Genomic DNA, 27,878 nt, shown 5'->3' on the forward strand with positions numbered 1-27,878 from the left:
GCGGTAATTTTCATAGCAGGCTCTTAACCTTGTGGTATTTATTTCACACAGTCTTGTGAGCCCGTGCGTGACCCTAAGCATCAATTGTATGACAGAAAAATACTCATACTCGTATTTTATTCCAGTCCAATTTCCAACTTTTTGACGCCGGACAAATTTCTTTGAATGTGTGCTTATTAAACAAGCACATTTAATTTATTTGAAACTTCTATAAACACTGTAATCTAATAATTGTTTAAATGTGGCAAATGAATATGGTAAAAAGAAACATTCTTGTGCTGCTACAACATCAACCATTCCCAGATTGCACCTCACGTCAAAGCGCGCATGGAGAGCAGACCTTCCTTACATAAACAAAAGCATGAATTAATTGCAACCTGGCTGGAATTGGACGAGAGTGCTGAACCTTCCTGCTGTCCAGTTGATCTACAACAGAGATGAGCGTTCCAATCACAAAGAGCACTTAACGCTCAATTAAGACAGTTGTCATGATGATCGCTTTGAAAAACAAGAACTCGTGGCCCACCAGCTACCCCTTTGGCTTTATTTTTAGGGTGGATGGATTTAGGGTGCAGGAGCTGGTATGCCTGTATATAGGCCAATATAAATAGCCCTCGGACGTTTAAATTACTGCAATTTATGCTCTGTGAGGTAAGAAGCCTGTGCAACTACACCATCTGGAACCTTCTAAGCATCCTGTTGCTCTGTGACATCAAAACTTGTTGCTAAATTACAGATGATACGATCAGGCTGTATTTACAATTATGAAATTATTTAAGTGAGATAAGGAGGTCCAAAATTATTCAGCCCTGCATTTTCTTTATCGCTTGAGCTCATTTGGGTAACGGTAATCATATCTTCATCGTGCTGATGAACAAGTTATATTTTAAGTAAAAATGGAAACAAATATGGGAGTGAGTCAGTTGGTCGTCTGTAAAAATTAGTGCAATTATTTTGTAGCTATGAAAGCTATAAGGGCATTAACAGTATTAAAAAAAAAGAAAAAAAAGCTGTTTCCATGTGAATGAGTAATTTGATAATGCTAAATGATGCTGTAATTGTTCATTTGCTCGACTTCCTTGCAGGCAGAGTATGTGAAGCTTCTCACTGATGCGGTAAATGTGAGTTTGGATAAGCTCCGGCTCACTCGTGACCAGGAACAGGCAAAGCAATACAGGATAGAAAAAGGATAAATGGATGATGTAGTCTAAGACAGGAAACATAAATATTTACGATACATCCATCTATTTTCCGTACCGCTTGTTAATATTTATTGAAGCACACTTTTTAGTTTGCATTAAACAGTTCATTCTTTGTTAAATAGTTAAGAAAAATCATCATCTTATTAAAGTGGATTAAAGTTAATCTTTCCAAAATTCCCCCACCAAAAATTCCCATGGTGAACTACCAGAAATACTGCCAAATGCCCTCCCTTTCGGAGCCCTACTAACATTATTGTTGCAATTATGTTTGGAATAATTTTGTTGTTGACTGTGTTCCCAGAGTCGCTTCAGTCCAACAGTCTCCTTGCGCAGACAGGGAGTCTACCTGAACGCTGTTTACCAGAAAACCTGGAATCTCCCTTCTGAACACAAAAGGTGGACGTGCATGTGCAAGTGGACCGTGTCTATTTGTGTACGCTTAAGTGTGTGGACTCCACGTCCTCTCAGATGTCTCCCCGTATCTCCCACTCACGTACAGTAGGTGTGACCCACTGTGTACAGCGCCTCCACTCCTCATCCTTCCCAAGTCGGGGGAGCGAGCGATGGAAGGAGCAGCCGTGATCTCCGGTGCTCGCTACGGAAACAATGGCAACGTGCCTCAGGGTGACAGCAGGGGACGGGAACATGCACAAACACAGGAACCGGCCATTCTGCCACTAGGGCAGGCCACCCTGAGAATTTGGAGGCGGGACTCTCTCTCCCTCTTTCTGATATGCCCTAATATGAGAAAAATGACACACTTGCCGATTGTGTGCCGTTATTAGCCAAGGAATCCTTAAGGGAGCGGCTCAGAGCGCCACAAAGTCTTAAGGAATGGGACAGAGATATTTTTGGACACAATGTATTGTTACTTAGAGCCAAGAAAACACATTACCAAAGTATCGGGACAACACGGTGGGGTTGTGGTTAGCACTGCTAACTTAGTTGAGATTTTCCGGACTATAAAACCTAAAATTTTCTCAAAAGCCGACAGTGCGCCTTATAGTTCAGTGCGCCTTATATATTGACCAAATTCCTAAATTTAAACTGGCCTGAAGCATTGTGTCATGAAATCAATCATAAGTGGCCCGCTGAAGACTATGAATCATGAATCAAAAAGACTATGGATCATTATTTTGTGATTGTAAAGTAATTTGTTGCGTCTGAAGTTGAAATAAAAAAGATAAAATGGAGAATGATTTGATTTGGATTAAAAATCTGACATGATGCAATAATGGTGCGCCTTATAGTCCGGTGCGCCTTATATAAGGACAAAGTTGTAAAATGGGCCATTCATTGAAGGTGCGCCTTATAGTCTGGTGCGCCTTATAGTCCGGAAAATAGGGTACCTTGCCTTTGCCCTAATATCAGCTGGGATAGCCTCCAGCTTACCTACGACCCCAACAAAAATAAGCAATTTAAGAAATATCACACCTTTAGTGCCTTAAGATAACTTCAGATGTATGTTTTGGGGTCACAAATATACAGAAGTGTCAAATCCAGGTCCAAAAAATAGAAAGCCTGCCACTGTTTGGTTTTAGCCAGAGGTGCTTCTTATCAACAGACAGGTAAATGAGCAAGCCTTTTTACTGGACCTTGACAAGTATATCAATATAATAGAATTTTATTTATTTTGTTGAACAGATATTACTTTAAGCTTGCATGTAGAAATACACTCTAATCTAGGAAAGTGACAGGCTATAGTTAAAAGTCAAGGAGTGTGTAACATCTGGACAAAACTTCCTGCCCACAATTTGCCAGACAGAAATAGCAAGATTGTATCTGATTTCCTGACAAGATATCAGGTGATCTATAAACTAACACCGAATGTCAGTTTAAAATGAACATTGTGAAACTCTTGACTTTGTCGAGACGTTTTGTAAAAACAATAGTGTCATTTAAAAGACTGCAATTATCCTCTTGGCATGGTGACTAATCTAATTTAAAGGTGTCCTGATTTTTGTTTGGTGGTCAAATTATACTGCTGCTTACAAACAAAAACTCAGTCAGCCCCACTGGTTTAAAATGATGTATAATTTGAATTAGGTGTCAGCTAGGAACATTAATCATTGGTTTGACGTTGGTGGGAGGATGTTGAAAGTTTCTACGTGTCAACAGTTAAGGTTTTAAAGCAAAATAGCAGCGCAATTAAAACTTTAATAACTTCATTGTAATCATTGTCGGTATAGTTCCACAAACAGCTCTCGTTCCATTCATACTGCACATATGATTAATTATATTTTTCACAATGGAATGACTGATAATAGCATGGCAGAGCAATAAACCTGCAAATCAACGTTGCACAACAAACCATTGACTTCCGCCTTGTTCATTGTTGTGCATTAATGCCAAGTACTGGAAGCCTGCAGCACTACAATAAGTTTGTAGATTACATCACTTGGCACTCATTTGGCACTTAGCACCTACACCACCCTCACAAAACTCCTCCTGCCCGTTGTAGCATTGTTCGGTATTGATGAGCTTGACCTTGAGGAAATCCTCTGCAGCGCCTGTCAGTCTGTCCTGACGGGAGTTGCCAAAGTAAACATGACTAATCAGCCAATAAATCATGCTGGGATATACATGACGCCTCCCTGATGAGGAACAACGTTGTTGTGCCCTTGTGGAGTTATAAAACGACATGCATGGCCACTGGTGTTGGGAACACAATGTTGGGAACAAAGCAGTTGTCCCTCTGTACTGTATTGGTCCCATAGAGGTTTTTTTTTTCTGTAGGAACCCCCGACTGAGTGAGGCTTCACTTTCAAAGAATCTAAATTTGAAGTAGAGCCAATTTGGCTTTTTCGACAGGTCCAGTGTGAGAACCTGAAAAGTGATGATAATGAAAGTACAAGGATTTCGCCCACTGCCAGCCATATTATCCAAGCCCACACAAACTTTCTCCACCAACTGCATGCCAAGCACTTTCAAGCCACAGCTGCACTACGCTGCCTGAAACATAATGTCAAAGTCAAAAGGCAAGCAGAGCTGCAATGTTATATTAAATGCACATATTAGCGTTAGCTGACAGCTATAGCTTCTAGATCCACATACTCGATTGGTTACGAATATAGATCAGCAGAATAGATCAACAGAATCAAATATTTCATCTGCACCATTTGGAATGCAAAATGTGAAGATTGTGTCAACACTCTACACATTTAGTCTATCTTTAAAATAAATAATCTGTTGTGAATTCCCCAGTGAAAGAATGTGTCTGCTTGGGGAAATGGACAAAAGATACATTTGTTAGCGGTTCAAAGGCAACAATATTTGGATTCTGTTAAGGAGATATTTCACCCAAGAACACAATAGATGTTGTGATACATACAGTTCATTGTCCATTGTCAGATTCTCCCAGCCTCACCCTGTGTTACCCACAACATGTCCCCTTGACTATTACTGGAAAAAACATCGATTGGACAAGTGAATTCTGAACGCCTTTTGTTTTCAAATAAATCCCAATAGTGAGTACTTTGATTGGCTTAAGCCCAGGTTTCCATAGTGATGGGACACATGGCTGCATAAAACAAAGGTTGGAAATGTGAAACATGTCCAACAACATGGCCTCTTTTTTTCCGCCTTATTTCTCATTTGCACCAAAAAATAATATTTTTCACAATTCTCTTATGCATTATTGCATTCAAGTTGAATTTAAACTGTTTGTTTCTAATTAGATGATTTAGTCCAATCAGTTGCTGTATTCAATAGTATGTCACAAATACACGATTCAGATTTCTGCATGCAGTTTGGGTGGTGGAGGGCTCACTGAAGCAACCAATGAACGGTTTGAATGAAAGACTGAAATCGTTAGAATTTCCTGTCTTCTGCGGCCTGTCCACCACTCTGAATCGTTTTCTCTTGCAAAATAGGATTTCCCCTCAACAATATATTTAGGCTAGTGATCAGACTTAGGGTTTATCTCTAGGGGACATGTGTTTCGGATTTTCTTGGAGACATAGGGGATCATACATACTGTATAAAGGGGATAGGGGATTGTTGGGCGGTGAGGTGGAAAAAAAGAAAAAAAGGCTACAATGCAGAGTTTCAACTTTCGGGCATGGATTTGTGAGCAGCTGGACAATTAAAATAACTAACAATAAAAATGAATACTCCCGGAACTACGGAAACTATTAAGATAGTCACCGATAAGGGGAAAAAAACTCAGTGAGAATTATGATATCTTTACAATAATGAAACCCCCCTGGTTTCACCCTTTGGCGTTCTTCCAATACAATATGTCAGGTACAGTTAATGTCAAGATTAGAGTCAGTACGTTAAACTGTCATTAGTTTTTCTCCATCCCAGCTTCCCATCCACCTGCACTTTATAATGAGATTACTGCAACACGCTCAGCGACAAAACTGTGATCAAATCGCATGCCTGGCTCATGCGTACACTTTCCTCTCTTTGTTAGCCCACGGCCTCGCACACACGGAGCTCTGGCTTGTTTCCTGCCATAGATTCTAAGAAGAGTGTGTTTCTAATTATAAACGGAGCCCGAGGTTAAGCACACTCTCTGCAGGCCACCATAGCCATGGGGATTTATGGTACCAAGTTCCAAACTCCCACCAGGGACGCAAAGCTGCCCACTTTCTACTGGTCATAAATCAAACAGTATGACTGGTAGCTGCAGTTCTCTTTCAAACTGAGATGTTGGAAGGAACAAAATTCTACATTTTTGGGTGTCTTCTTTAAGTCACCTGGAGTTCATAGGCTACTCAAACTTATGTTTCCTAACAGAGGTTTTACCCTTGGGGCTTAACAAAGGGCCTAAGTAAGGCTACAAAGCGACAAGAAGTTTAAAATATCTCAACCAAGATGTTCTTCAACCTTCATGATGTCAAATAAAGTCAACATGCTTTGTGGAATTAGTCGTACTACTCCTATAACTTTTCCAGGAAACACTACGAAGAAGACAGCAGTACCTCTTAAAAAGTGAATTCTGTAATATTTTAGAAAAGTCATTTCTTTTCAAGTTTCCTAATGATCAACTTGGGCTTCTGACCCTCCATTCACACATTCAAATTTCAAACTCTTCGGTTAGGATACATACATGATAAATGGTGTCCTCTATGTGTAGATTTTCACCATATTTGAACAAATCATAAAAAAGTGTCATCAATTCAAAAAAATTGAAAAGGAAAAAAATAATAATAATTGGTAAACAAACAAATTAATATAGAATATCAATATTAACATAACCTCCTTGATTGAGGTAGTGAGCTGTATGAAAGAATTAAAAAATCTGAGTTAAAATACCTTTTAAAAAACTGGTCTTCATGGCCCCCCTGACATGAAGGCCTATTTCACATATTGTATGACTGAGTGACGATTTCCATATAAAACTTTGCTGCTTCAGCTTTAAATATTTCAGATGTCCATATCAATGCAAACATAAAAATATGCATTTGCTAAGACTTTTCCAGATAAACCAAAGTTGTGCAAATAAGGACAAAACAAAACTATGCAAAACTACAAAAAAGTCATGAAGTTTGATCTTTTTATAAGGAGTTATGTCTTCTTTTGCAAATTTAAAATACCCATACAGCGCTTAGTTTAGTAACAGTTTTACAATTCCAACCGTTATTGTTGTCCCCCTGACAGACATCCTCCTGGTTTTACATTAAAATTATGAAACAATGAATGTGGATTATTTCAGGGTGAGACAGACTACTGAAAACAAAAGAAAATTCTCTGCAGACGAGAGAGTTTCCCTTTTGTGTTGTAAAGATTCAAAAAGTAATGACATGAACAATACGGAATGCACCTTATAACAATAAAAGGGAACAACAGGCTCTGCTGATAGATGTATGATCGCGATGATCTGCCATGACTGTATACTCCATCATGGACTGATTGAAGCATTTACTGCATGAGAGGTGATCTAAACACGATGGCATTTCGGAATGTTTTTCTGGGGAAAACACCATGGGCTGCCATTTTTGCACACCATTTCTTCATGTCCCCTCCTATAGAGTATTGTTCATGACTAATGAGACAAGAAAAGCAACAGTGCTGTTCATAAACACCGGAAGTGGGGCTGAACATTAAAAGCGAAATCACCTGTGTAGCTATCGACTCAAGTTCAATGCAATATTGTTGATCGGAGGAAGCTCGTCTGAGTTATTAACAATGAGCAAACAAACAGAGGTGGGTCTCTAGTCGCCGTGTTTATTAGGAACCAGATTGCAACAAGCAGCTCTGGGGCTTTCCTACATTGGAATACAGCTCTCCTGGGCCCTTTGAGAAAGCGCTGCCAGAGTCCACTTCAAAACACGGAGGTTTGGCAAGGAGGGGGAAAAAAAAAAAAAAAAATTGAGTCCAGGATCATTCTTTGTTCTTGTTTTCAAGTGTTCTGGGAGCCCATAGGTGAACTGATACTGGGCAACAACTTTTGAGTGGGATTGCAACGACACAATAACTGAATGTTTATTCCTGGTGCAGGATGTTTGAGTGGATTTAAAATTAACTGTACTGTAAACAGCAAACTACAAGAGGTCTGTTCCTCTGTACATGGTCCTGATTGCGCTTGAGTTTTTGCATTTAAAGCATTATGCAGAGAAATTAATTGGATACATAAATACGTACAAGACCATGAATAACCTATTAGTATTAATTAACATGATAATTTAAGGGGTAGGACTAGAGATGTTGAAATGTAACCTTTTAAACTGTATTAAATCATGTCATTTATTATTTTCTTAATTTTTTGTCGCATGTATATCATTTTGGTTTTTACTGTATGTTCAAATAAAGCAATTAGAATAAAAAGGGAAAGACAAATATGCTGGATTAGTAGTTATACAGAAAAATACGTGGCTAGAGACTAATGTCAAGTGCAACATGAAAGAAGTAAACAGCAAGTTCAACTCGATGAATAAGTTAATGCCCACTCCGGTGGATGACCTTACAGCAGGCGTAAAATAAAGGCTTTTAGTGACATCTAGAGGATTCCACGATGTATTACATTTACTTCGACAACGAAACTGCATATTCGACACCAGTCCCACTTTGTGTTGCAAACAAAAACTCCAGAGAGGCACAGTAACTGTGTACTTTATCTGTTTGGTCATAGAAGAGGAGATTGTGAAGAACATAATCCTCAGGTTACTCCAATCTACTGCACTGCAGAGTTGCACAGGTGCAAGAGGCCTAGGTCCGTGACCTCTAATGTTTCTATGAAACCGACTGGCAGACTCAGGTCAGCTGAACCGCCATGTTTGCTTCACGGCCTGTTACCTTCTATGAATGTGGATACACTGTAGTTTTCTGACTCTCTGCGACGTCCCATCGACTGCCATAACCTTAACAAAACTTCAATGTTGTTAAACAATACTTGACTATATTTATAATTTCAGAATTATATACTTGACTGTGGTTGAGAAAGCAAAGCGTGGAGTCTTTGTTATGGGAATGTAAATGAAGAGTCAAAGAATGAAACAAAGCATCACTGAAATATTCACGCTCCTTTTATTTCTCACCTAATTCCTTTTTTTGTATTATAGCTACAGAGGTCAGAGCAAACTGACTCTTCACTGACTAAAATGATTTGTGCTGTGAAACAAGCCTTAATAATCTTAATATTTGAATTCCTGTGCTTCTAACCTTGATGTCGTCTGGCTACACAAATGTTAAGAATTAACATGACACATAGCAAACATCAATTTAAACTTCCAAAAACCTTCTCAAAGCGTTGTTTGTCCACCACCTGTCCAAAACGTGTGGAGAAAAACAACGTCTGGGGAGTGCTATAACGCTTCAGTTTCAGTACAGTCTCGTGTGAAGAGTCCCCGGTGTCCGCAATAGTCATAACATCAGACACGGGCATGTAAATGTCATGGCGCCTACCCCAGAATGTCAGGTGGGACACTTTGAGCGTGTTATGGGATGAATCTAGGTACATCATTCCCACAACCCTCCTGAAGAAGTGGCTAGCTGTGTACAACATGACACCAGCAAACAAAGCCATTGCTGTCGTGTAGTTGACAAGAAAAAGGGAGGCATCTCCCATTAGGTATAGAACGTACACAGGTGGAAGGATAATCACAGTGATCCCGGTTTGGAGTAATTTTAGCCTGGACACGGCTCTGAAGAGCTTTATGTGAGGGAATTTATAAATCATGTCATATTTCTGTGTGGACAAATCTGAGCACCTGACAGAGGCTGTGATTTGGGGAGTAAGGGGTCCACGACAGCCTTGATGGATGTTTAAGTGCTTGGATGCACAAGGCCAAACTCCAGAAGACAAGGGAACTCTAAGCTGCTGGCATGATCCTCTTATGCAGGACAGGAGGTGAGACCTCCCCCTGCCTGCTAAGGCTGAACAGATCTGGTCAGGAAAACGGAACAAAATATTAGATACGTCTCTCCATAATCAAGAAATGCAATTTGTATGACGAGGTCATAACATTATCATGGAAGTTGATTATTCAAATGCAAATTAATTATATAATTTCTTGTAATGGAAAGCATTAGGAGCTGCGGCTGCAGTTCAGGTGACATTAAATCCCATACTTCTGACTTGTGCTACGATTAAATCTGAATTAGATTTTAGCATATAAGCAAGTTCCTCACCAAGGCAGGCATCGGGACTCAAAGTGGCACAATAAATAAATGTTGTCCAGGAACATGAAATGAAGGTAGCTGTCATTACTCCATTATTTTGTGGTACAGGAAAAGACCTGAAAAGACACCCGGAAGTATTTATATCCGTTCCTTCGTTGGACGTCAATACAGCTCTGAAGGCAGTGCAGGTTGATTACCGCCATCTAGTGTGTGATATTAAAACTGACACTCTATAAATTTGGTGTGAGGCCTGCCGATAAACTTTGCACCTAACCTCAATGATGATGATGATGATGATGATGATGATGATGATGATGATGATGATGATGATGATGATGATGATGATGATGATGATGAAAACATAAAAAAATACACTGCAGTGAATAATTTTGAATAAAACTTATTTCTATATATTTTCTATTTTTTAAAAAAGATTTTTTTCTACAATTATTAACTGACTAACATGACTAAGCCACATAATTAACATAATTAACATAATTAAGCGACATTAACAGAGGCGTCTGCGACCAAAACAAACGCTGACGTGTGACGTCACAAGCGACTTGCGGAAGTGACGCTAGCCAGTAACTGCTGTCGCAGGTTCATACAATCACAGAAAAAGATATTCCTTCGTGGAGACACGGATCTTTGAGGTCAATATCACACGTCTTCGAACCGAATCTCGTCTTTCAATCCACCGGACCGTAGGGCACGACATGCTGCAGCTGGGCGATGACATCTCGCTCTACTCTGTCGTATTCGTGGTGGTCCTGCTGGCCACTCGCAGCCCGGTGTGGTCCGGCGTCCTTACTGGCTGCCTCTACCTCTTCCTGGCCATGTTCCGCTTCCCACAGCTGCCAACCGGCCGATCCCGACAAGTGCTTCATCCGGCCGGATTCGAGAATGTGTCCGTGGTGGCTCACCGGGGAGGCGGACACGATGCCCCGGAGAACACGATAGCGGCCATCCGACTGGTAAGAGGGTACTCCCCTGATTTCGAGCGGACAAGGTGTCTCCTTGACACATACTTTTCGTAATTGGTCAGATTATTTGAAATTGATTATTGATGAATCCTGTCACGCACCAGGCGAGCAAGAATGGGGCCTCTGGAGTGGAACTCGACCTGGAGTTCTCTGCAGACGGGGTCCCAATTCTGATGCATGACGAGACCATCGATCGGACCACAAATGGATCAGGCACCCTTAGACAATTAAGATTTGCTGACTTGGCTAAACTTGACGCATCTGCTAAACATCGACTCAGGTAAAATAAAGACATAAATTCAACTATGTGCTTCTTTATCAACTCTTTTTTTTTCTACATGTGTCTTACTATAAAGCCAAATGAAGTGTGTCACTGACAAGCTCTTGTCTGACAATAGTACAGTACATCTGTATGTACTTAATGAGCTCCAGGAAAAGTAGACTTTGCTGTATTTCAGCAATGGAACGATCCAACGGCAGCCACACCAGTGTCTTCTATTTCCAGGGACAAGTTTGCTGGTGAGAAGATCCCAACGCTGGAGCAGGCAGTGGAGGAATGCATCAAATTGAAGCTCACCATATACTTTGATGTGAAAGGCCATCCAAACGAGGTGCAGTCTGAAATAACAGCAGACCACTTTTGCAAGTTATAGCATGTTCACCGGCTCATTCATCATGACTCTGCCCTTTTTTTTCCAAATCAGGGAGGTCTGTAAAGTAGCTGTGGTTGCTTTTGCACCTGGCAATATTCTATAATATAATAGTGTTGGACATGCAGATTTAAAAAAAATTACAAACTAGCACACACATGCGCTGGAAATATGAAAGTGAGGTACTATAACTTTGTGGTGTGTTTCCCCGGTAGGCAGCTGCAGCGCTCTCAGCTCTTTACAACAAGCATCCAGTCCTGTACAACTGCAGCATTGTCTGTTCTTTCGAACCCAAGGTCATCTACAAGGTCAGAGGCCATTTAGAATTTTACCTTGCGCTATCTCAAGTGTTGGGAACTTTATTTTCAGTCTTATTTCAAATCAAAGGAGAACCACATTGACTGATGTACTTTCAGTCGTTTATTGACGGGGCGAACACCCAAATCCAAAATGACAACACTCGCTATAAGCTCCTTGCATAACTCATTTGGCCACACCCCTTCAAGGCAGACATACCATACATCGCATAGATTCTATACAGTATGTATAGTAATTACTCACACTATATTTTTTCTTTGAAACTTCTTTGACTGTATTTGGAGTCATCCAATGATGATAAAGATTCTGTAAAATGTCCTCCACTTTCATTCCTTGCACAGATGAGGCAGACTGACCCTCAGGTGATCACCGCATTGACCCACAGGCCCTGGCGCTTGAGCCGCTTTGGCGATGGCTCCCCACGTTACCAGTCACCATGGAAACACCACTGGCTGACATTAATGGATATTGTGCTGGACTGGGCCCACCATCACTTGCTGTGGAAGCTTTGTGGCATTTCCGCCTTCCTGGTGCAAAAGAACTTTGTCTCGCAGTGAGTTAGTCTTTAGAGACACAATCATCAGTCATACTTATACTTCCAATATATGAGTTTTAAAAAAAAAATTCTTTCTAGGGACTATGTGCAGTACTGGAGCCAGAGAGGGGTGGAGGTGGTCGCCTGGACCATAAACAACGGCGTGGAGAAGCAACACTACCAGGAGCTTCTGAAAGTCAGTTACATCACAGATAGCCTTGTGGAGGACTGTGACCCGCACTACTGACACTCGCGAAATGCACTCACAGAAAAACTCCAAACTCCTCGGTGCCATTTTCTAGTACGTACACGTCTATATGTATACCTTGACTAGACTACTCACAGAAAGTTACAAATACAATATTGGAATGAACCTAAAATACACGCAATATAACCTATATGGGTGAACTTCTGTAAACCTTTGACTGCACATGTCAGGCTGTTATCCTAGTCTCAATGTCAAAATGTAAACAGCATGGTGAAAAGAACACTTTCACTGCCAATTGCATTTGAACCAAGAAATGTATTGGTCGATTTATGGATCATTATGTAATGAATTTGCCATTCAGCTCCTTTTTAGTGCGAGTAGTGAGAAAAAAAAAAAAAAAAAAACACTGAACAGTTGGACATGCCCTTTCAGAAGTTTACACAAAGTCAAAATAAGGGAAGTGTATGGTGTATTTTAGGTCCTGAAATTTCACTCAAGCGCCGATTAGCCGTAACTTTTTGTAGGTATCGTATGACCATTTGAAGGTCATCCCAACCAAACTGGGTGACATTGTGTGCCGTGAGGTTCTAGTCAGAGGCCCGTGAAGGTCATTCAAGTCACACTCCCTCCTGATGGCAACTATTTCTCCCACTTGGTCAACGGCAGCAATAAAGGCGGCTAAATATCTGCAATGAAACAGCTTGTCAGATCGCATGAAAAGAACTGAGGTTTTATTCAGATGGTTGGAATTTATAGATTCTTGATATACACAGTGTGAATACATTTTCCATTGTTTACATGTGAGTTTAATATGCACGTCACCTTAGGACGTTGCTTCTAATTAAATCAATCATGCAGCTACACAGTCAACCATTTTGATGTTACACTGGGACTCCCGCTCTTGGCCAGTGGACTCAGGTGAGCAACCCATATAGTAAGAGATAAGCAGACGGAGTGGAGTGGTGATATCTGTCTGGATAAGCCTGTCTGAGCAGCTTCTTGATCATGGTGCTCTTGAGGATCAACCCCCAGATGACCCTTGAGTTAATCTTCAAGAGGAAAATTAATGTGCTTTATATGAAAATTACGATGTATGACAAATGATTGCATGTATATAAATAAATGGTATAATATCCCTTTGTGTAATGTTATTAATTTAGTGAAAGATGAGATGAAAACAGTTTAGATATAATTTTGTACACTATATCCAAATGACTGGAGTTTATTAGTTTCCAGTCTTCAGCATTTTAAAAGGAAGGTCAAGCCAAAAATATTTCTTTACAATTATATGTTCTATGCAGCCCCTTTAGTCTTAACACGGTGTTTTGTTTGACTATGAATTGGCTGAGGACGACCTAGATGTATCAAAGCACAAAAATCCTCCTGGTTTTATTTATCTCACAGGTAGCATTTTGCCACTTGCGATTGACTGAAAAGGGCATCATGTCCCCCAAAGGCCCTGCTCACCTGTTCGGTAATGTGATGTTAGTAAGCTGCGCTGTGATTGGTCCTTACCTGAGCAACTGTGACGTCAACGGCAAGTGGCAAAATGGCCGCACTCTGAGATTAATAGAAATTGGTTGATTTTGCCCATTAATTCATGCACCGCAAATACAATATATGAATCAGAAACCCGTGTTTCGGCGTGTTGGTGCACTTAGTGTTCTAATAATGTAAAGATTATTTTGTGCTTCCCTTAAATTCAATGTAATCAAGAGTCTGTGAAATGCTTTAATACGTGAAAGGTAAATTCCCACTCTCCCCGCCACCCCAAAACAAAACGGGTCTGAAGTGACGTCACGGAGGGCTTACCCATATAAACTCTCGGACGGAAATGAGGTAACTGAACTTCAAAATAATGTTCTGGGGGGGTTATGCACAAAGCTACAAACGTACAGGCTATGACAATACAAACTCAAAAGAAATATAGTATAGCTTTACAGTGATAATTACACAATCCAACAATCAATAATCAACCACTTATCAAATTAATAAAAATATGATTATCAACATTATTTTTTATTTAATTTTCCCCAAATGCTCAGAATTGCAGCTTTTCAAAAATAAAGTAGTTGTGATTATCTTTGAGTTTAAATGAAATAATAAATTTAATTTTAGTTTGGAAAACAATGATCGATCTTTTTGTCTATTTTCTGGCATAATATTGACCAAACCAGTTACTGAATCATAATTAAGTTTGTGCACTGATAGTTTGAAAGAATGTAGTTTTTTTTTTAAATAAAAGGGTGGAATTTTTTTCAGATCCAATTGACAAAATAATCGACAGATTTGTGTCTTAGTAAAATCTTTCAATGAAAGCTCTTCAAGTCTTCAAGATTTCCATACAGCACTAAATCTACTATGCATACTGCCAATTATTACTTGATGGACAGCAATGTGATCCTCTTATTTTACTACTTATGTGCCATAACAGGTAAACAGAGTCACAATTCATAAATATATCACTCCTGCGTCCAAGCAGTAATAATAATTTAAACTTGAAAATGTAGTAATTGATATAGAAGTTGTCAAAATATTTTGGAAATTAACAACCGGAAGTGAGTGACAGCACGCTGACTTACTTGACGCCGAAGGGAAACACGACCGCCGTGCTGTGGTAGATATTAACCGAGTCGTGTCCTTGTGTCCACTGTCCAGCAGTCACGCAGCGGCGATACCGCAGGAGGTTCCGTGTCCTCTGCTCTGTGAGTTTCTGTCCTCGGACACTAAGAAGCGTGCTGTGCCCCCTATAGGACTGCTGTTCTTGGGACAGCGTGAGAGTCGCCTGCACGTGGAGCGGCTTTCTCCTTGGATGACCTCCATGCCGCGGGCAAAGCACCTTGCCACGGGTTCGAAGGAGCAGTAGAGTCCGTGTTGACCGTCCCTCAGCACTTGGGGCCGACTTGCGGAGCTGCTGACCCGAGTTGCGTCTCCACTGCGCCCACGATCAAGAGAAGCGGGGGAGAGGTTAAAGTTTGAGTGGACAATCTTTCCTATTGGACACTCGACACGGGTGTCGTCCCATGATGTACACCATCACCAGAGGGCCCAGCAAACTCGTTACACAACGGAGGACGACAGGTAAGTGTTACAAAAGTGTGACGCAATGTCGCGTCACATTACGTTGGCCAACTCTAATCTCGCTCAATTTACCGAAGGCCCCACGCAACAGATTGAGAATAAATTCGCCGATCTGAAGCTCAAGCCGACGACGTGGCTCACGTCAAAGTAAGTTTTCCATTGTGTTGCAAGCGTGTGTGTGTAACTGCGTTACTCATTTGTGTGTGTGTGTGTAACTGCGTTACTCATTTGTGTGTGTGAAACTGCGTTACTCATTTCTTTTATCATGCCGAAGCACTCCGGTTGCATGCGATGCCTTCACGGTCTGACACCCGAGACCTCAGTACCTGGCCAACAGTGGTGACGTCATGAGGGTTAGGTACTATTACATGAATGAGTTGCTGTGGCCCCTTACCTCCTCCTTTTCCTGCCAAGTGTCAACCCGGATTAAGGCATTCACGATGATATCAAAATAAAAACAAACAAAACTGACTTAGAACAAGTATAGGATCAAGTCACATCTGGTCAAAGTACTCACACACATTGGATTGCTATGCCAAGTGATAAGTGAACTATCAGGTATTATACTTAACTTCTGGCAACTCCACAGCAATATGGGAGGATTCATTTTTCACCCTGAAAAACGTGATTTTACAACACGGGTACGCAAAAGCTCCTTAAAAAAATGCACAAACAAGTGTTGCATAGAGACACTGATTTGCTCTCAAATACAGAACTCAAAGTAAACAAACTAAATATCACACTTAAGCATAATGCACATGGCTGGGCCAAACATTGAAGGGAAGCATTGACCACATTTGTAAAAAAAAAAATATTGTTTAACAATAGTATAAATAGTTACAGTTGAACTCCTGTTTTGCAGTAATAGTGACTCGTGTCCGCTGTTTTTGACTCAACTGTTCTCAACTCCTCAGCGCTCCACCTCCAAAAATCGTGTTCAACCGCCTCAATGGAAAGCGTCACCACGTTGCGTCTGTGCAGAAGGTCGACAGTCCAACAGAGGGATTCACTCCTGCACACGAGGAGAACGTCAAATTTGTATCTGAAGGTGAGTGAGTGTAAACTGTTGGTCAAAACAATATAAAATATTTAGAAATGTAACACTTCCTTCAATCCACACACACATTTTTTTTAAATTGTAATATTGTTTGGTTATATATGAAATAGAATATACTGTATATGATAATGTTTAACTGATGAAATGAAAAACAGTCTCAGCAGTAAACTATAACAAAAAAAAGCAATCACTCAAAGTTGAGCAATATTCTTCAGTCTGACATGTGATCAAATCGGCTGTTGCCTTCATCAAATATGGAAAGCTACTTGGCTGACATCCCGCTTGCTGTTGTTAGTCTTTGGCTGAAGGTTGAACACTCCCATGCAGCCAAAACCTTGAAGCTTATCTTCATGTGAAGGCTTTCACTGGCAGCTGACACATATCCACACTGTAGTCACCTGGGGAAACGCATACTAAGAAACTACATCGTCCTAACTTTCCTGTCGGACCAGAAAGTGCATTTTCATAATGGTGCGCTCTGATTTTCTTCGCCAGCATGGCGAGAGGTGGAGCAAAAGCTGGGAGAAGGTGACAACGGGGAGTCTGTGGACAGCCAGGGGCCTGTTCAGTACACAGAGAAGAGTCCCAATGTTGTCATGAAGAGTAAGCACCATGTCTTTATTTGATCGAATGGTAGCAGGTCGTTTTTTTCTCCACGCGTCTACACAGTGCTGAGGGTGTAAGAAAGTGTTACGTTGTTTTTTTTTTATATACAGGCAGTGTTTACGTAAGTTCCCAAACTTTCCTTGTTACTGAAAACTTGGTGTGAGAAAACTTAAGCCTATGACTTTGTAATGTGAGTTTTTTTTTTTTTTTTCTTTTAACAAGACCCCTCTCCATGCAGCCCAGGTGGAAATTTTAAAACACGAATTGCAAAATACATCATTCCACCTTACCTTTGTTTCTACGCAGATTTTGTTCCCATTGACTTGGAGGAGTGGTGGGCTCAGCGCTTCCTTGCAAATATTGCAGACCTGTCATGATTGTTTGGAGGATTTGAAACACAACGGGACACAATGCGCCGATGCCCCATCAGCGAAGGGGTCGATGGGAGAGTCCCGTCTGGCTTCAGGATGCTCCGTGTGAAACGTTGGCTGCCCTTTGGCGCTTGATCTGAAAGCTGAAGCTTCACGCTGCTTTAAGAACTGAGTGCACCTAACAGTCGAGATTTAATGTGTAGCTGCGAAAAAGGCCACACTCTCTACTTGAATGACACGTTTGATAGAAGCTTTTCTTGTTCAAAAAGAGGTTCCATCGTTTCTCAAGTGTGCTCTGCTGTATGGAGCGACTGGCTCATCTTTGGAAATCTACTGAAGAGCACAAGTAAAATGTTTTTCAAAATGTTCATAACAATTTATGTGTGCAAGTTCTTTTAAAATGCCAAAAATGAACCAACTTTTTAAAGTTTTCCAGTCAAACCCCGGGAATTTTTTTATGCTGAAGGGGCCTAACCGGGCTACACATTTCTGATGGGGCTATGGCACCTAATAGCTTCAAAGTTATGGAAAAATCAAAAACAATTTTCATATTCAGTTCCTAACAAAAGGTTCAGCTTATATGACTTTATACACTGAATAATTCATACTGGACATAGAAATAAACACATTTTACACATTAATTTACACAATAATTGTGAATGTTTTTTTTAGAAACATACGAGAATACTTAAAATAAAAAAAACTTATGTTTCAAGTCTTCAAAAGTGTAAAGCACAATTTTATTTTTACTCATAGCTTTTTCACTTGCCTGATGTCAGTGCTTTGGAGGATTTGCTGGAGTCACTCATTTCCCTGCTGCTTTTGCCTTCTTGCCCGGTTTCCTGACACGCCTACGAGTGGGTGCGGCCTGCCCCGGTTTGGCCGTGGTGAAGGTGATGCACTGGGAGTCCAAAAAGTTAACCAGCTTGGCGGCACCGAGACGGATGCCTGCCGCTTTCAGGCGCTCCTGGAGTTGAGACAGAACCAGAGGCTGGTATTGCAGGATCTGAGTGTACAGGCCGGAGTCTGACAGGATGAACGAGCGCACGGCCTGCAGCCGATCTTGGAGGCGGGTGGCCGCTTGGGAAGCTGATATCCCGCCATCACTGTCTGAGTCGGCGCCGGATGAAAGACACAGCTCCGGGTTGTGCCTGCAAAATAGATGCTACAGATTTACAATAATACTAACAAATCTGTGCCTTTAACACTTGAACTTTCAATTTTAATGAAACAACACTGCAGTACATAAACAAGAGGATTGCACTCCTGTTTTACATAATGTAAAAACTGAAAAAATAGTTTGCTATTTTGTCATTGAAAAGCCAGATCTTGTTCCAGATCTTTTTAGATAGTGTCTGTGACATAGTGAGTGCACGGATTACCTCTCAGAGTCTTCACTTGAAGTAGATGAAGAGACATTGGAGCCTTGAGAGTTGGACAGCGGCTCTGTGTCTTCCTCCTCTCGGTTGTGTTTCCCCGCAGAGATGGAAGTGGCCACTCTGGGCTCCTTAAAATGGACTTTGTGTTCCAAGGAGACGGGCCTGTCGCCAGCAGCCAAAGACTTAGAGGGAGCGGGCTTTGTCCGGGCTGCAGGCCCTGCACAGGGTGCCTCATCTTCACAGTCAGAGTTGACCAGCTGGTGGGTGTACTGGTGGATCTCTTTCAACTTGACGATCATCTGGCGCTTTGGTAATGCCCGGACACCAAACCTGCACATAGATGACAGTGAGCGGCATCTGCAAAGCCAAACTATCCATCAATAGAACACAGGGAAACTGTAATTTGTTTATCTTTATATTCAGCTGTTTGTTAAAAGCCTCGATTGAAAAAAAGCCTTCTCACTGGGTGAGGGAATGATAAAATACAAATGTATGATATCACCAACATAGTGATATGATATAAGACGTACAAAAGGTGTAGTGCTGTACGATATGAACAAAATTTAAATCCCACTATAGGTAATTTTATATCCTAATGTCCTGCCCAAGGACAACCGTCACAAGAAAGCAAAGGAATCAAAATACACATAACCAGCCCTACCACCACAAAAAAATGTCCAATTGTTGAACAAATTAAAGTACAGTATTTCGAACTCCAACCCTTAGTTAGCATACCTCTGCACAAATGCTTTCTTTGGTATCATCCAGCATTTTTTTTCCCTAATCAAACAAGGTCTACAGCGACACTGATTGCTCTTCAGTTAATAGCCATGAGTGAAAAGGAACAGGCTGCCTTTTCTTACCTGTTTTCATGCAAATTGACTAACCTGTTCAGTTTGTTTTTTAGTTCTGGCGTATCCATATCAGAGTAGTGAGGCATTGGCGTGATGGGCACGAGAGGCAGAGTGGGACGTTTTTTATTGCGAGGAGGAGCTGTAAAGACACAAACAGTTGCATCAATTTTAGCTTTCCATCTTTAGATGACTTTTTGTCACAAATGAACCAGTTGTGGCTCTTTCTTGGACTGTGATTTCAATAAATTTAAGACACTATGGATACGGAAGGTCATAACTTGATTGGCTTTAATTATCACAAAAAAATGTCCCTGTAATAGAATTCTCTTGTTAGAGTACTTACATGGTGTTTTTAGTTGGGCAGAAGGCTTCAGCCTTTGAGAAAGAGGCAGAATCTCCTCTTCCTCCTCTAAACTGTCCCACATGTTTGCGACCAGGTTGCTGTCACTCATTTCTGGTGCAATATCAGTCATGACATCAGCTGTTGAAGTCTGGAAGGTCTGAGCCTTCTTACTAGTAGATGGCTGTGAAGTCAGGTTTTGGGGTTCTTGGTATCGATTCACACCATTTTGACAGGATGGCCGTGACGGAGAGGTGCCGTCCACAGGCCAACTACGTCCTCCGCTGTCCTCTAGTCTCAGACTAAAGCATCTCGAGTTCCCAGCGACGTCATCACAGCCGCCGAGGCCCCATGAGTCATTGAACGCAATCGGTGGCTCGTCCATGAACAGTGAAGCCTGTTCAAAACTTTTGTTTCTTTCGTCTTCTTCCGTGACATCATCATCCAACTGTGCAATCTTTCCATCTTCTCTTGTTGTTGTTCCACTCATTGGATTAAAGCCCGTGCTGTGCTGACTACTTTTGTGAGTGGTAGAAGATTGTGGCTGTGAAGAGTCAGAAAAGGGGGAGAGATGGAAGCTATCAAATTGTATCTTCTCTGGGCTTTCGTGTTCTTGACTAAATGACTTTTGCTCATTAATCCCTGTGTAGAGCGGCGAGGTGTCGAGCCGAATTCGGTGCTGGAGGACATCTAAGTGCAGAGGAGTGCTGCTAGAAGGCTCAAAACGGGGCTGGAGAGGCGTCTCTCGCTTTGACGAATCATGGAGGTGATTGGAAACACCTGAGAAAAGTGAACATTTGGGCTCGGCAAGCGCTGGCGAGTCCACTTCTGCTTTTTCCGGATTCATCCAAGTGCCACTTTCCTCCAGTGGGCAAACGCTGGTCGAAATACAAGTGGGACTGTTGGAGTTCTTCGATGTGTTACAAAACTCTTTTGGGAACAGCTCTGCCCTACGCATGCTGCTTTTGGTGTGAGTGGAACTCTCCAAACTTGTTCTTCTGGGAATGGTGCTGACTGGTGTGGGGGGAACGATCGAAAAGAGCTCTGGCGAACAATCTAAAGGATCACATTGGTTAGGAGATTCACTTAGATCAACTAGACTATGCTCCATATTTCTGGAGTGCTTTTGCTCCGCAGAAGGTTCTGTCGGCTTTAAGTGAGTGAAGTTCTGCTTGCTGTGCGAATGTGACAAGACAGGACTCTGGGCACTGGGATTAGAAACTGATCCCTCCATGTCCTCACTGGAGTCTGACAAAACTATCAGGTCTGGCTCCTTTTTCTGGGGTGAGTTTGAAAGTAGTGGGACACGGCTTTGAGGCTTTAGAGGCATACCTTGCTCCGGCAGTTCCTGTTCAACTATTTCCTTAACTCCAACAGTACAGCAGTTATCATTCCGGTGTGGGGGCAAGATGGACGGATCGGTGGGAATGTCACTGCGTAAACTTGTTGAGGACTGAAGCGTGGTTCTACCAGATGATTTGAACGTGGGAGCATAAGGCGTATGTGCTTGTGGTGGAGTCGAGGAAGGAGGACTGAAGGAGCCTTGATCTTCTTTGGAGGGCGTCTCAGAATCTGAGAAGAGGCGATTATAACTATTATCAAGACCGTGGTCCGGAAGAGGGTCGAATTCATGCTGAGGGCTTTTGTCTGTACATTTTCCTGGAATCTCTCCTGGTTCACTTAATTTGCTTGATATCTCTCCCTCACCTCCTTCATCACTTTCTCCCACGCTCACCTCCTCCTCATCCCTCATTCTCTGTGTGGCGGCAAACTCATAAATCTCATCCAGCTCTTCCTCGTTCACCTGCTCCTCGTGGAGCTCTTTGTCGCCTGATGCGACGTCAGTAGCTTGGTGGACATTGCTCTCATCTTGATCTGCATCGTCTTCCTGGCACCACATGGAGTTGAAGAGCGCTGTTAAATCCTCGTCTGTGCCGTTGCTGAGGTGCTCCCCGGGGCTTGCGGCGGCTCCGGCATCATCCTGAGCTGAAGCTTCATCAGTGTGACACTCGCATAGCTGCTGCAGCTCCTGTAGCTCAAACCTTACAAAATAGGAGCAGATAAGTCATACACCTACTCTTTAATAAATCAATTCAATTTGTTTAGTAAGGTATGGAAATGTGTGACTTCTGCTTACTGACCTGGATGCCAACTCCAGTACATGAGGATGTAATGACGCTGAGAAGGAAAAGTGAGCAGTGTAGAGGTACTGCAGCAGAACCAACACCGCCTGTCCTGGGACATCGTTGATCAACACCCTTTGAGCGGCCGGCATTCCCTCCTCATGCACCCCGATTCCACTTTCGTGCATCTGGAAGAAAAACACCGCAATATTTCAGCCCCTAAAGGCTTTCAGCCTCTCGATGGTAACTGAACATGATTTATTTTCTTTTGTTATCAGCCGACTTCTGAAAATGTCTACGATAAGACAAAAGTATTTCTGCCCCCGGAATTATAAACTCTTTCGTAGTCTTTGTCTCGCCTTGTGGCCGAGTGTGCGCTGCAACGGGCTTCTTGCTTCTACTAGCTTAAAAGCAAGCGGTGTTCAGAGTGTGGAAAAAAAGTATTTACCGTAATTTCCGGACTATAAGCCGCGACTTTTTTCCAAAATTTTGAACCCTGCGGCTTATAGTCAGGTGCGGCTTATATACGATTTTTTTCATGATTTTTGTGATGACTTGATCACTTTTATACACTCGCAAAAAGGCTGTGGACCACTGTTGTGCGGTATCTTGAAGAACAAAACAACAACAAAAATACTATTTTGAAACACTACTATGGCCGCTGCTTATTCTGGCTGTGTTGCTTGTGACTATTATGAGCTTTAGTAGGAATACACGCTAGGTGACCTGCGTCAAAGGGCTCTAAACCCTTTTTCATACTCTGCCATGTGACTCAGAGATTACACAAAGCAGTGGCGCTGTTTGGACCATCTGCATTGTATTAAAACCTAATCAATCAGCATTTAAATTCAATTCTTCTGACATTGTGCTCACCAAAAACAAGTTGTAATGAATGTGAACTTTTAATGCATTTTATTCAGAAGGTTACTTTGAACCCTGAGGCTTAAAAGGCGGCGCGGTATATTTATGGATTTTTACGGCTTTCTGTGTACTGTCTTTCTTTGTAAAAAACTCATGTGCACGTGCGGCTTATAGTCCGGTGCGGCTTATGTAAGAAAAAAACTAAAATATCCCTGAATTTTAGCTGGTGCGGCTTATAGTCCGGTGCGGCTTATAGTCCGGAAATTACGGTAAGCGCTTTTAAGGAAAATAAATATACCTCCAGCCTCTATAATGACATGATGTTCTGCCCACACCCGTAATGGTAAATAACAAATGACCTGCTTCCCATTGGCCAACAGTACATGGGACGGGATGAAAGCTGGCTCATTTGAATACGACAAAAATCAATCTGATTTTGGCAAGACAGAAAATAAAGTGTGTAAAGTGTACTATAATTCCTGCTTCTTGGGGTATTTTGATGCCAGCTGGACAAATGGAATCTGTTTGGTGAAAAAAGTGCCTACAGTAGTTCTCCTTTTAGTACTGTGTTGCAGTTACCATTTCTGCCAGGAGGGGGCATCGTGCATATATCATGAAGGAATGAGCAAAGAAGACTTGGCCACTGTCCACCTGGAGTTGCCAGTCACTGAGCAGTGGGTTATTCACCATGATGCTCAGGTTTGATGCCAAGGTGGATAGCGCCACCTGCAGAGGACACAAGAGAGAAATTGTCTCTCATCAGGAAGAAGCCACACATTGATTGTGTTACTGTACTTCCAAACTTTGGCCTGTGGAGAATTAACTTACTGATAAATGACTGCTGCACTCTTTCGTTGCTTCTGGTTGACATAAAGACCTTCCTGCTTGGCATTGGAGGTCACCTCCAGGGGCAGCTTTCACACAGGGGTCAGTAGTTTCTTCTAGAAAGAAGCCACTCACTTGGAGGTCTGTGTACAAACTAGTGTTTTTGTCTGTGGAAACATCATTGGAAAAAAATTATACTTCACAGTGACAGCAATTCACAATCATTAAAGTGACTAGGCAATGTACAATACATATGCATATAGGTGTACTTTACATAATATAATAGGGAACCTTGTTTCTTTGGGAAGTACGTAAGCACCCCCCAAATAATTTAAACATGTCTGCTGCTAATACGTACGGGCAACAAATTCTCTGTGACAAAATAAAGCAGATGAAATTATCCAAGTATTAAAAACTTTACTGACAAACCAGTTATCTAATTTATGTTTGCATTCAAAATAAACATAAGCAAGTCCTGAGATGAGCAATATCAAACATCAAGATGCTGAGGCATTCAGAGTGCATGCAAACTATACTGTATAAAAGTCCAATTTAAGCCTACCACAGCTAATTTAGTGGTACACACTGGAATGGTTGCAGTTCAACCTCAGAGCACATCTCGACAATTTTGAACCACACAAATCAAAATGCTCAGTGTAGAGTACAGAGCTATAAGTATATTTATTTTACCTTTGCTAGGGCCAGGAGCAGTGTAGGTACTGCAGGCGATTTCATCGTTGGACAGGTCCACTAATTCTTGCAGGGCCTGACTGTTTGCTGGGAGATGCCCCGTAGACGGACTGGAGGGAGCTGAGGAGCAGGCAGTTGTCTGGGAGGACGATAAGATGGAAGCCTTGTCGTTGGATTGGGTGGAAGCGCCGGGAATCTACAGGCAGACGTAAAAAAGTGGTGAGCATTGAAGAACTCATTTGGAGTTACTATATGCATATATTTGGAGATAGACGATGGCGGTCTTACTTGATTAAAACAATCAATAAAACACACATGATGTCTAATGAAATGTCTTGGCATGAGCCAAGAGGTGGGCCGCGTCCTGGACAGTCACCAGCCAGTTAAATTTGTTTTTTAACATCTAAAGGAATTCATAAGCACCATTACAAATATCACATTATGCCTTACTGAAAATCACCATGTGAACAAGGACAGCAGCTTTCACAAATTCAAACATCTCCAATACATTCATCATCTTACTCGTGCTGGTTCCCACGGTGCGAGAAAGTCTTTGAGCTCCGGGACGAAGAAGTCTAATACGCTGGTTGAGTGTCCATTCAGCAGTGCACTCTTTTGCCAGAGGGGGGCAGCGTCGCTCAAGGTGGACAAGGTGCTGGGACAGCGAGTCGGGGTAGGTGGAGATGGAGCTCGACTGCATAGGAGCAGGGCAGAAACACGTTCCTGCAGCCTTGTCAGGGCCGCATCAGCATCCTGGATGAGGAGGATCGGAGGAGGACGAGGGGCCCTGCCCTTTTTCCTCTTACCATGACCCTTACCTATAAAATGAGCAATTGGAATGTCATTAGACACACTAAACATTCATAGCATCAAAGTTCAAAATACTGTCTTCCTTCCTTAGAGCATTGAATCATTTTAACTCTATAGTCAGTACCATCTCTGTAAAATTACTAAATTAAATTAACTTAATTTTGCAAGACAAGCAAAAGGAGGTGATGCTGTACCGGCATCTGGCCTCCACTTCAACACAGGATTCATGGAGGAATCAGTGGCGATGATTTCTGTTCCTGCCAGACTTAGCTGCTTCCTCTCCTGTTCCAACAGGGAGGATGACAGAGCCAGGGCCATTATGGTGTCTTCATCCAGGGGGTCAGTCTTTTTCCTGGGCTTCTTTTTTGCTGCCTGGTTTGCCTTCATTACGCCTTTCCTCTTGCCTCCTCCAGTCTGTTTGCTGAAAATTATAAAAATATTGAGGCTAAATCGATTTGGGTTGAGAAAGCATTTATAAAAATGCAAAAAGAACTTGAAGAGGAATGGATTGTGTTCAACCACAGATACAACTGTGTGTATGTTTGACTGGTGTGAAGTGTGCAGGTGGCAGACATACAGTGTGTTGCTCGTGGCACGTTGCGCCTCTTCGGCCTGCCTCTGAAGCGCCTGCAGCAGGTCGATAGGACTGACACCCATGTCCGCCGAGCAACGCTTTAAGTGAGTGGAGCGACTCTTGTGCGACTTGAATTTCTTGCCACAGATTGGACAGTCGGGGACATCCGCAGGAGGAGGACGAGGAGGGGCAGCCATTTGATGCTCACTGTCATCTAAACACCTACCAGCAGATATATACACATTTGAATATTCTTAAGAAAAAAAATATCAAGCCCCAAATCAAAATGTGACACTGTTTAAAAGACAGTAAAAGAAATAATCTACCCAGCAAAACTTCCTTACTTTTTGTGCTATGTTAAATGTTAATAGGCCAGAATACAGACTGCACTACTCAGGGCAACTGAGGGGCAACTGGTAACTTCTTGTTGCTTAGTAAAAAGACCGACCTGTTGATGTGCTGCGCGCGCCCTTCGGGTGTCATGTGTGAAACGTTTCGGTGACAGATGTGGCAAAAGAAGAGACCCTCAGCTGCCAGGTCCAGTGTGTGGACCTCTGCCGTCTCGTGGTCAAGTTGCTTCTGCATCTGCATGGCCAGAACCTCATCGCTGTCCTGAAGCCTTAGATGATGCTCTGAAGTGGAGGACTGCGGTATTTCTAGGGACAGATCGGTGTGCATTAATTGCATTGACAGTAGTACAAAACTCAGATTCCAATCAAGTTTGGAAATTGTGTCAGAATATTTGAATGGTAAAATGAGGGAAAGGCGGGGGGGAACCATCATGTCAACTCACCTGACTGTGGAGGAGATGGATCCCTGCCATGCTCCACATTGTGCACCATTTTCGGCTGATTGGCTCTCTTAAACTGTTGCATCCCGTTGAGTAATTTATCTTTTGCCCCCATGGCCAGTTCAGTTGTTTGTGCTAAAGATAACAAAACATCTCCTGAATTCTGAACAACCTTGCCCGTGTTTCCCATGAGCTGTTGTGCTTCGACACGAGCAGGCTGTGAGTCAGTTCTGACAAGCTGAGATCTAGAGCTTCCCTCGTTTCTTTGGTTCCCATCGCTGGTCTGACAAGATGCCTGCTGGTCGATTCGCCTACGTTTTGACTCGGATCCTTTCTTGCGGGACCGTTTCAACAGCTTCGAGCAGAGGTCAACAAAGTCCTGGTCCGACTCGTTCATGACTGCGACTCTTTTTTTGACTGGTCACCGTGAACATATGCCAGCATAGAATCCGCGCTGGCAAATATCCATAACGGATCGCCAACGTTTTCGCCCCTTGCAGTTTGATTCAAGGATCCGCGGGTGCTATTATAGAAAACAAACAATAATAAATAATACATCCATGTTTACATTTCAATATTCTATACATCTAAAATATAGCATCAAGCAAGTCGTGAATAAATACATTGCGTTCTCACCGGACTTTCAGCATCAATGTAGTGTCTCATACTAATTCCAAACCATCCCTCTATTGACAATGTTTGTAATGTACATTTATTACTTTTTTTACAGATGGTTTTGTTTTCATTTTATAGCGCGCACGTCAAACTGTTTTTACTTCTGGTCATGTGACAGGAAACATACTATTTACTTCCGGGTCGCGCCGGTTATTCGAAAATGTCACTTTACTTTTACGTTTACCAGATTTGCACCGGGACAGTCAGAATGAATATTTGTTTTTATATAGCAGGGGTTTGAGCCTAAAAAAAAAAAAAAAGATGACATCTCGTTTGACACTGCATGCACCACTTCATACACCGTGGTAGATTTGGCTAAAATTTTACTAATGAGATTATGAAAATAATTGATTTTTCAAAGCACCAGTTATCCTTTTT

The 27,878-nt window shown here is 42.0% G+C and overlaps 4 protein-coding genes across 4 annotated transcripts in view; 2 read left to right on the forward strand and 2 right to left on the reverse strand.

The window, feature by feature from the left end:
• Window positions 1-8,656: 8,656 nt before the first annotated feature.
• tmem186 (transmembrane protein 186) lies at window positions 8,657-9,931 on the reverse strand. Its single transcript, XM_049721142.2, has 2 exons — window positions 9,780-9,931; window positions 8,657-9,534 (listed from the first exon to the last, which is right to left on the reverse strand). The coding sequence occupies exons 1-2, from the start codon at window positions 9,789-9,791 to the stop codon at window positions 8,866-8,868; spliced, it is 681 nt and encodes a 226-aa protein (XP_049577099.1). The 5' UTR covers window positions 9,792-9,931; the 3' UTR covers window positions 8,657-8,865.
• Window positions 9,932-10,324: 393 nt separating this feature from the next.
• gde1 (glycerophosphodiester phosphodiesterase 1) lies at window positions 10,325-13,599 on the forward strand. Its single transcript, XM_049721139.2, has 6 exons — window positions 10,325-10,744; window positions 10,858-11,033; window positions 11,259-11,364; window positions 11,619-11,711; window positions 12,063-12,274; window positions 12,356-13,599. The coding sequence occupies exons 1-6, from the start codon at window positions 10,487-10,489 to the stop codon at window positions 12,501-12,503; spliced, it is 993 nt and encodes a 330-aa protein (XP_049577096.1). The 5' UTR covers window positions 10,325-10,486; the 3' UTR covers window positions 12,504-13,599.
• A 1,796-nt stretch (window positions 13,600-15,395) lies between these two features.
• mcrip2 (MAPK regulated corepressor interacting protein 2) lies at window positions 15,396-17,955 on the forward strand. The gene is made up of 5 exons (XM_049721144.1): window positions 15,396-15,545; window positions 15,623-15,692; window positions 16,460-16,593; window positions 17,098-17,205; window positions 17,515-17,955. The coding sequence occupies exons 1-5, from the start codon at window positions 15,488-15,490 to the stop codon at window positions 17,583-17,585; spliced, it is 441 nt and encodes a 146-aa protein (XP_049577101.1). The 5' UTR covers window positions 15,396-15,487; the 3' UTR covers window positions 17,586-17,955.
• Window positions 17,956-18,149: 194 nt separating this feature from the next.
• The window catches only part of slx4 (SLX4 structure-specific endonuclease subunit homolog (S. cerevisiae)), a 10,134-nt gene continuing 405 nt past the window's right edge, over window positions 18,150-27,878 (reverse strand). Inside the window, exons 1-14 of the mRNA XM_049721130.2 lie at window positions 27,462-27,878; window positions 26,829-27,348; window positions 26,484-26,691; window positions 26,039-26,257; window positions 25,656-25,882; window positions 25,174-25,469; window positions 24,652-24,847; window positions 23,965-24,128; window positions 23,716-23,862; window positions 22,294-22,463; window positions 20,156-22,194; window positions 19,846-19,951; window positions 18,962-19,288; window positions 18,150-18,730 (exon numbers count right to left, since the gene is read on the reverse strand). The exon at window positions 27,462-27,878 is cut by the window's right edge and continues 405 nt beyond it. Of these exons, the coding sequence (XP_049577087.1) occupies window positions 18,385-18,730; window positions 18,962-19,288; window positions 19,846-19,951; window positions 20,156-22,194; window positions 22,294-22,463; window positions 23,716-23,862; window positions 23,965-24,128; window positions 24,652-24,847; window positions 25,174-25,469; window positions 25,656-25,882; window positions 26,039-26,257; window positions 26,484-26,691; window positions 26,829-27,222 (4,839 nt within the window). The 5' untranslated portion in view covers window positions 27,223-27,348; window positions 27,462-27,878 and the 3' untranslated portion in view covers window positions 18,150-18,384. The remainder of the gene's footprint in view (window positions 18,731-18,961; window positions 19,289-19,845; window positions 19,952-20,155; window positions 22,195-22,293; window positions 22,464-23,715; window positions 23,863-23,964; window positions 24,129-24,651; window positions 24,848-25,173; window positions 25,470-25,655; window positions 25,883-26,038; window positions 26,258-26,483; window positions 26,692-26,828; window positions 27,349-27,461) is intronic.

The sequence above is a fragment of the Syngnathus scovelli genome, chromosome 5, assembly GCF_024217435.2.
Source record: "Syngnathus scovelli strain Florida chromosome 5, RoL_Ssco_1.2, whole genome shotgun sequence".
NCBI classification, from domain to species: Eukaryota; Metazoa; Chordata; class Actinopteri; order Syngnathiformes; family Syngnathidae; genus Syngnathus; species Syngnathus scovelli.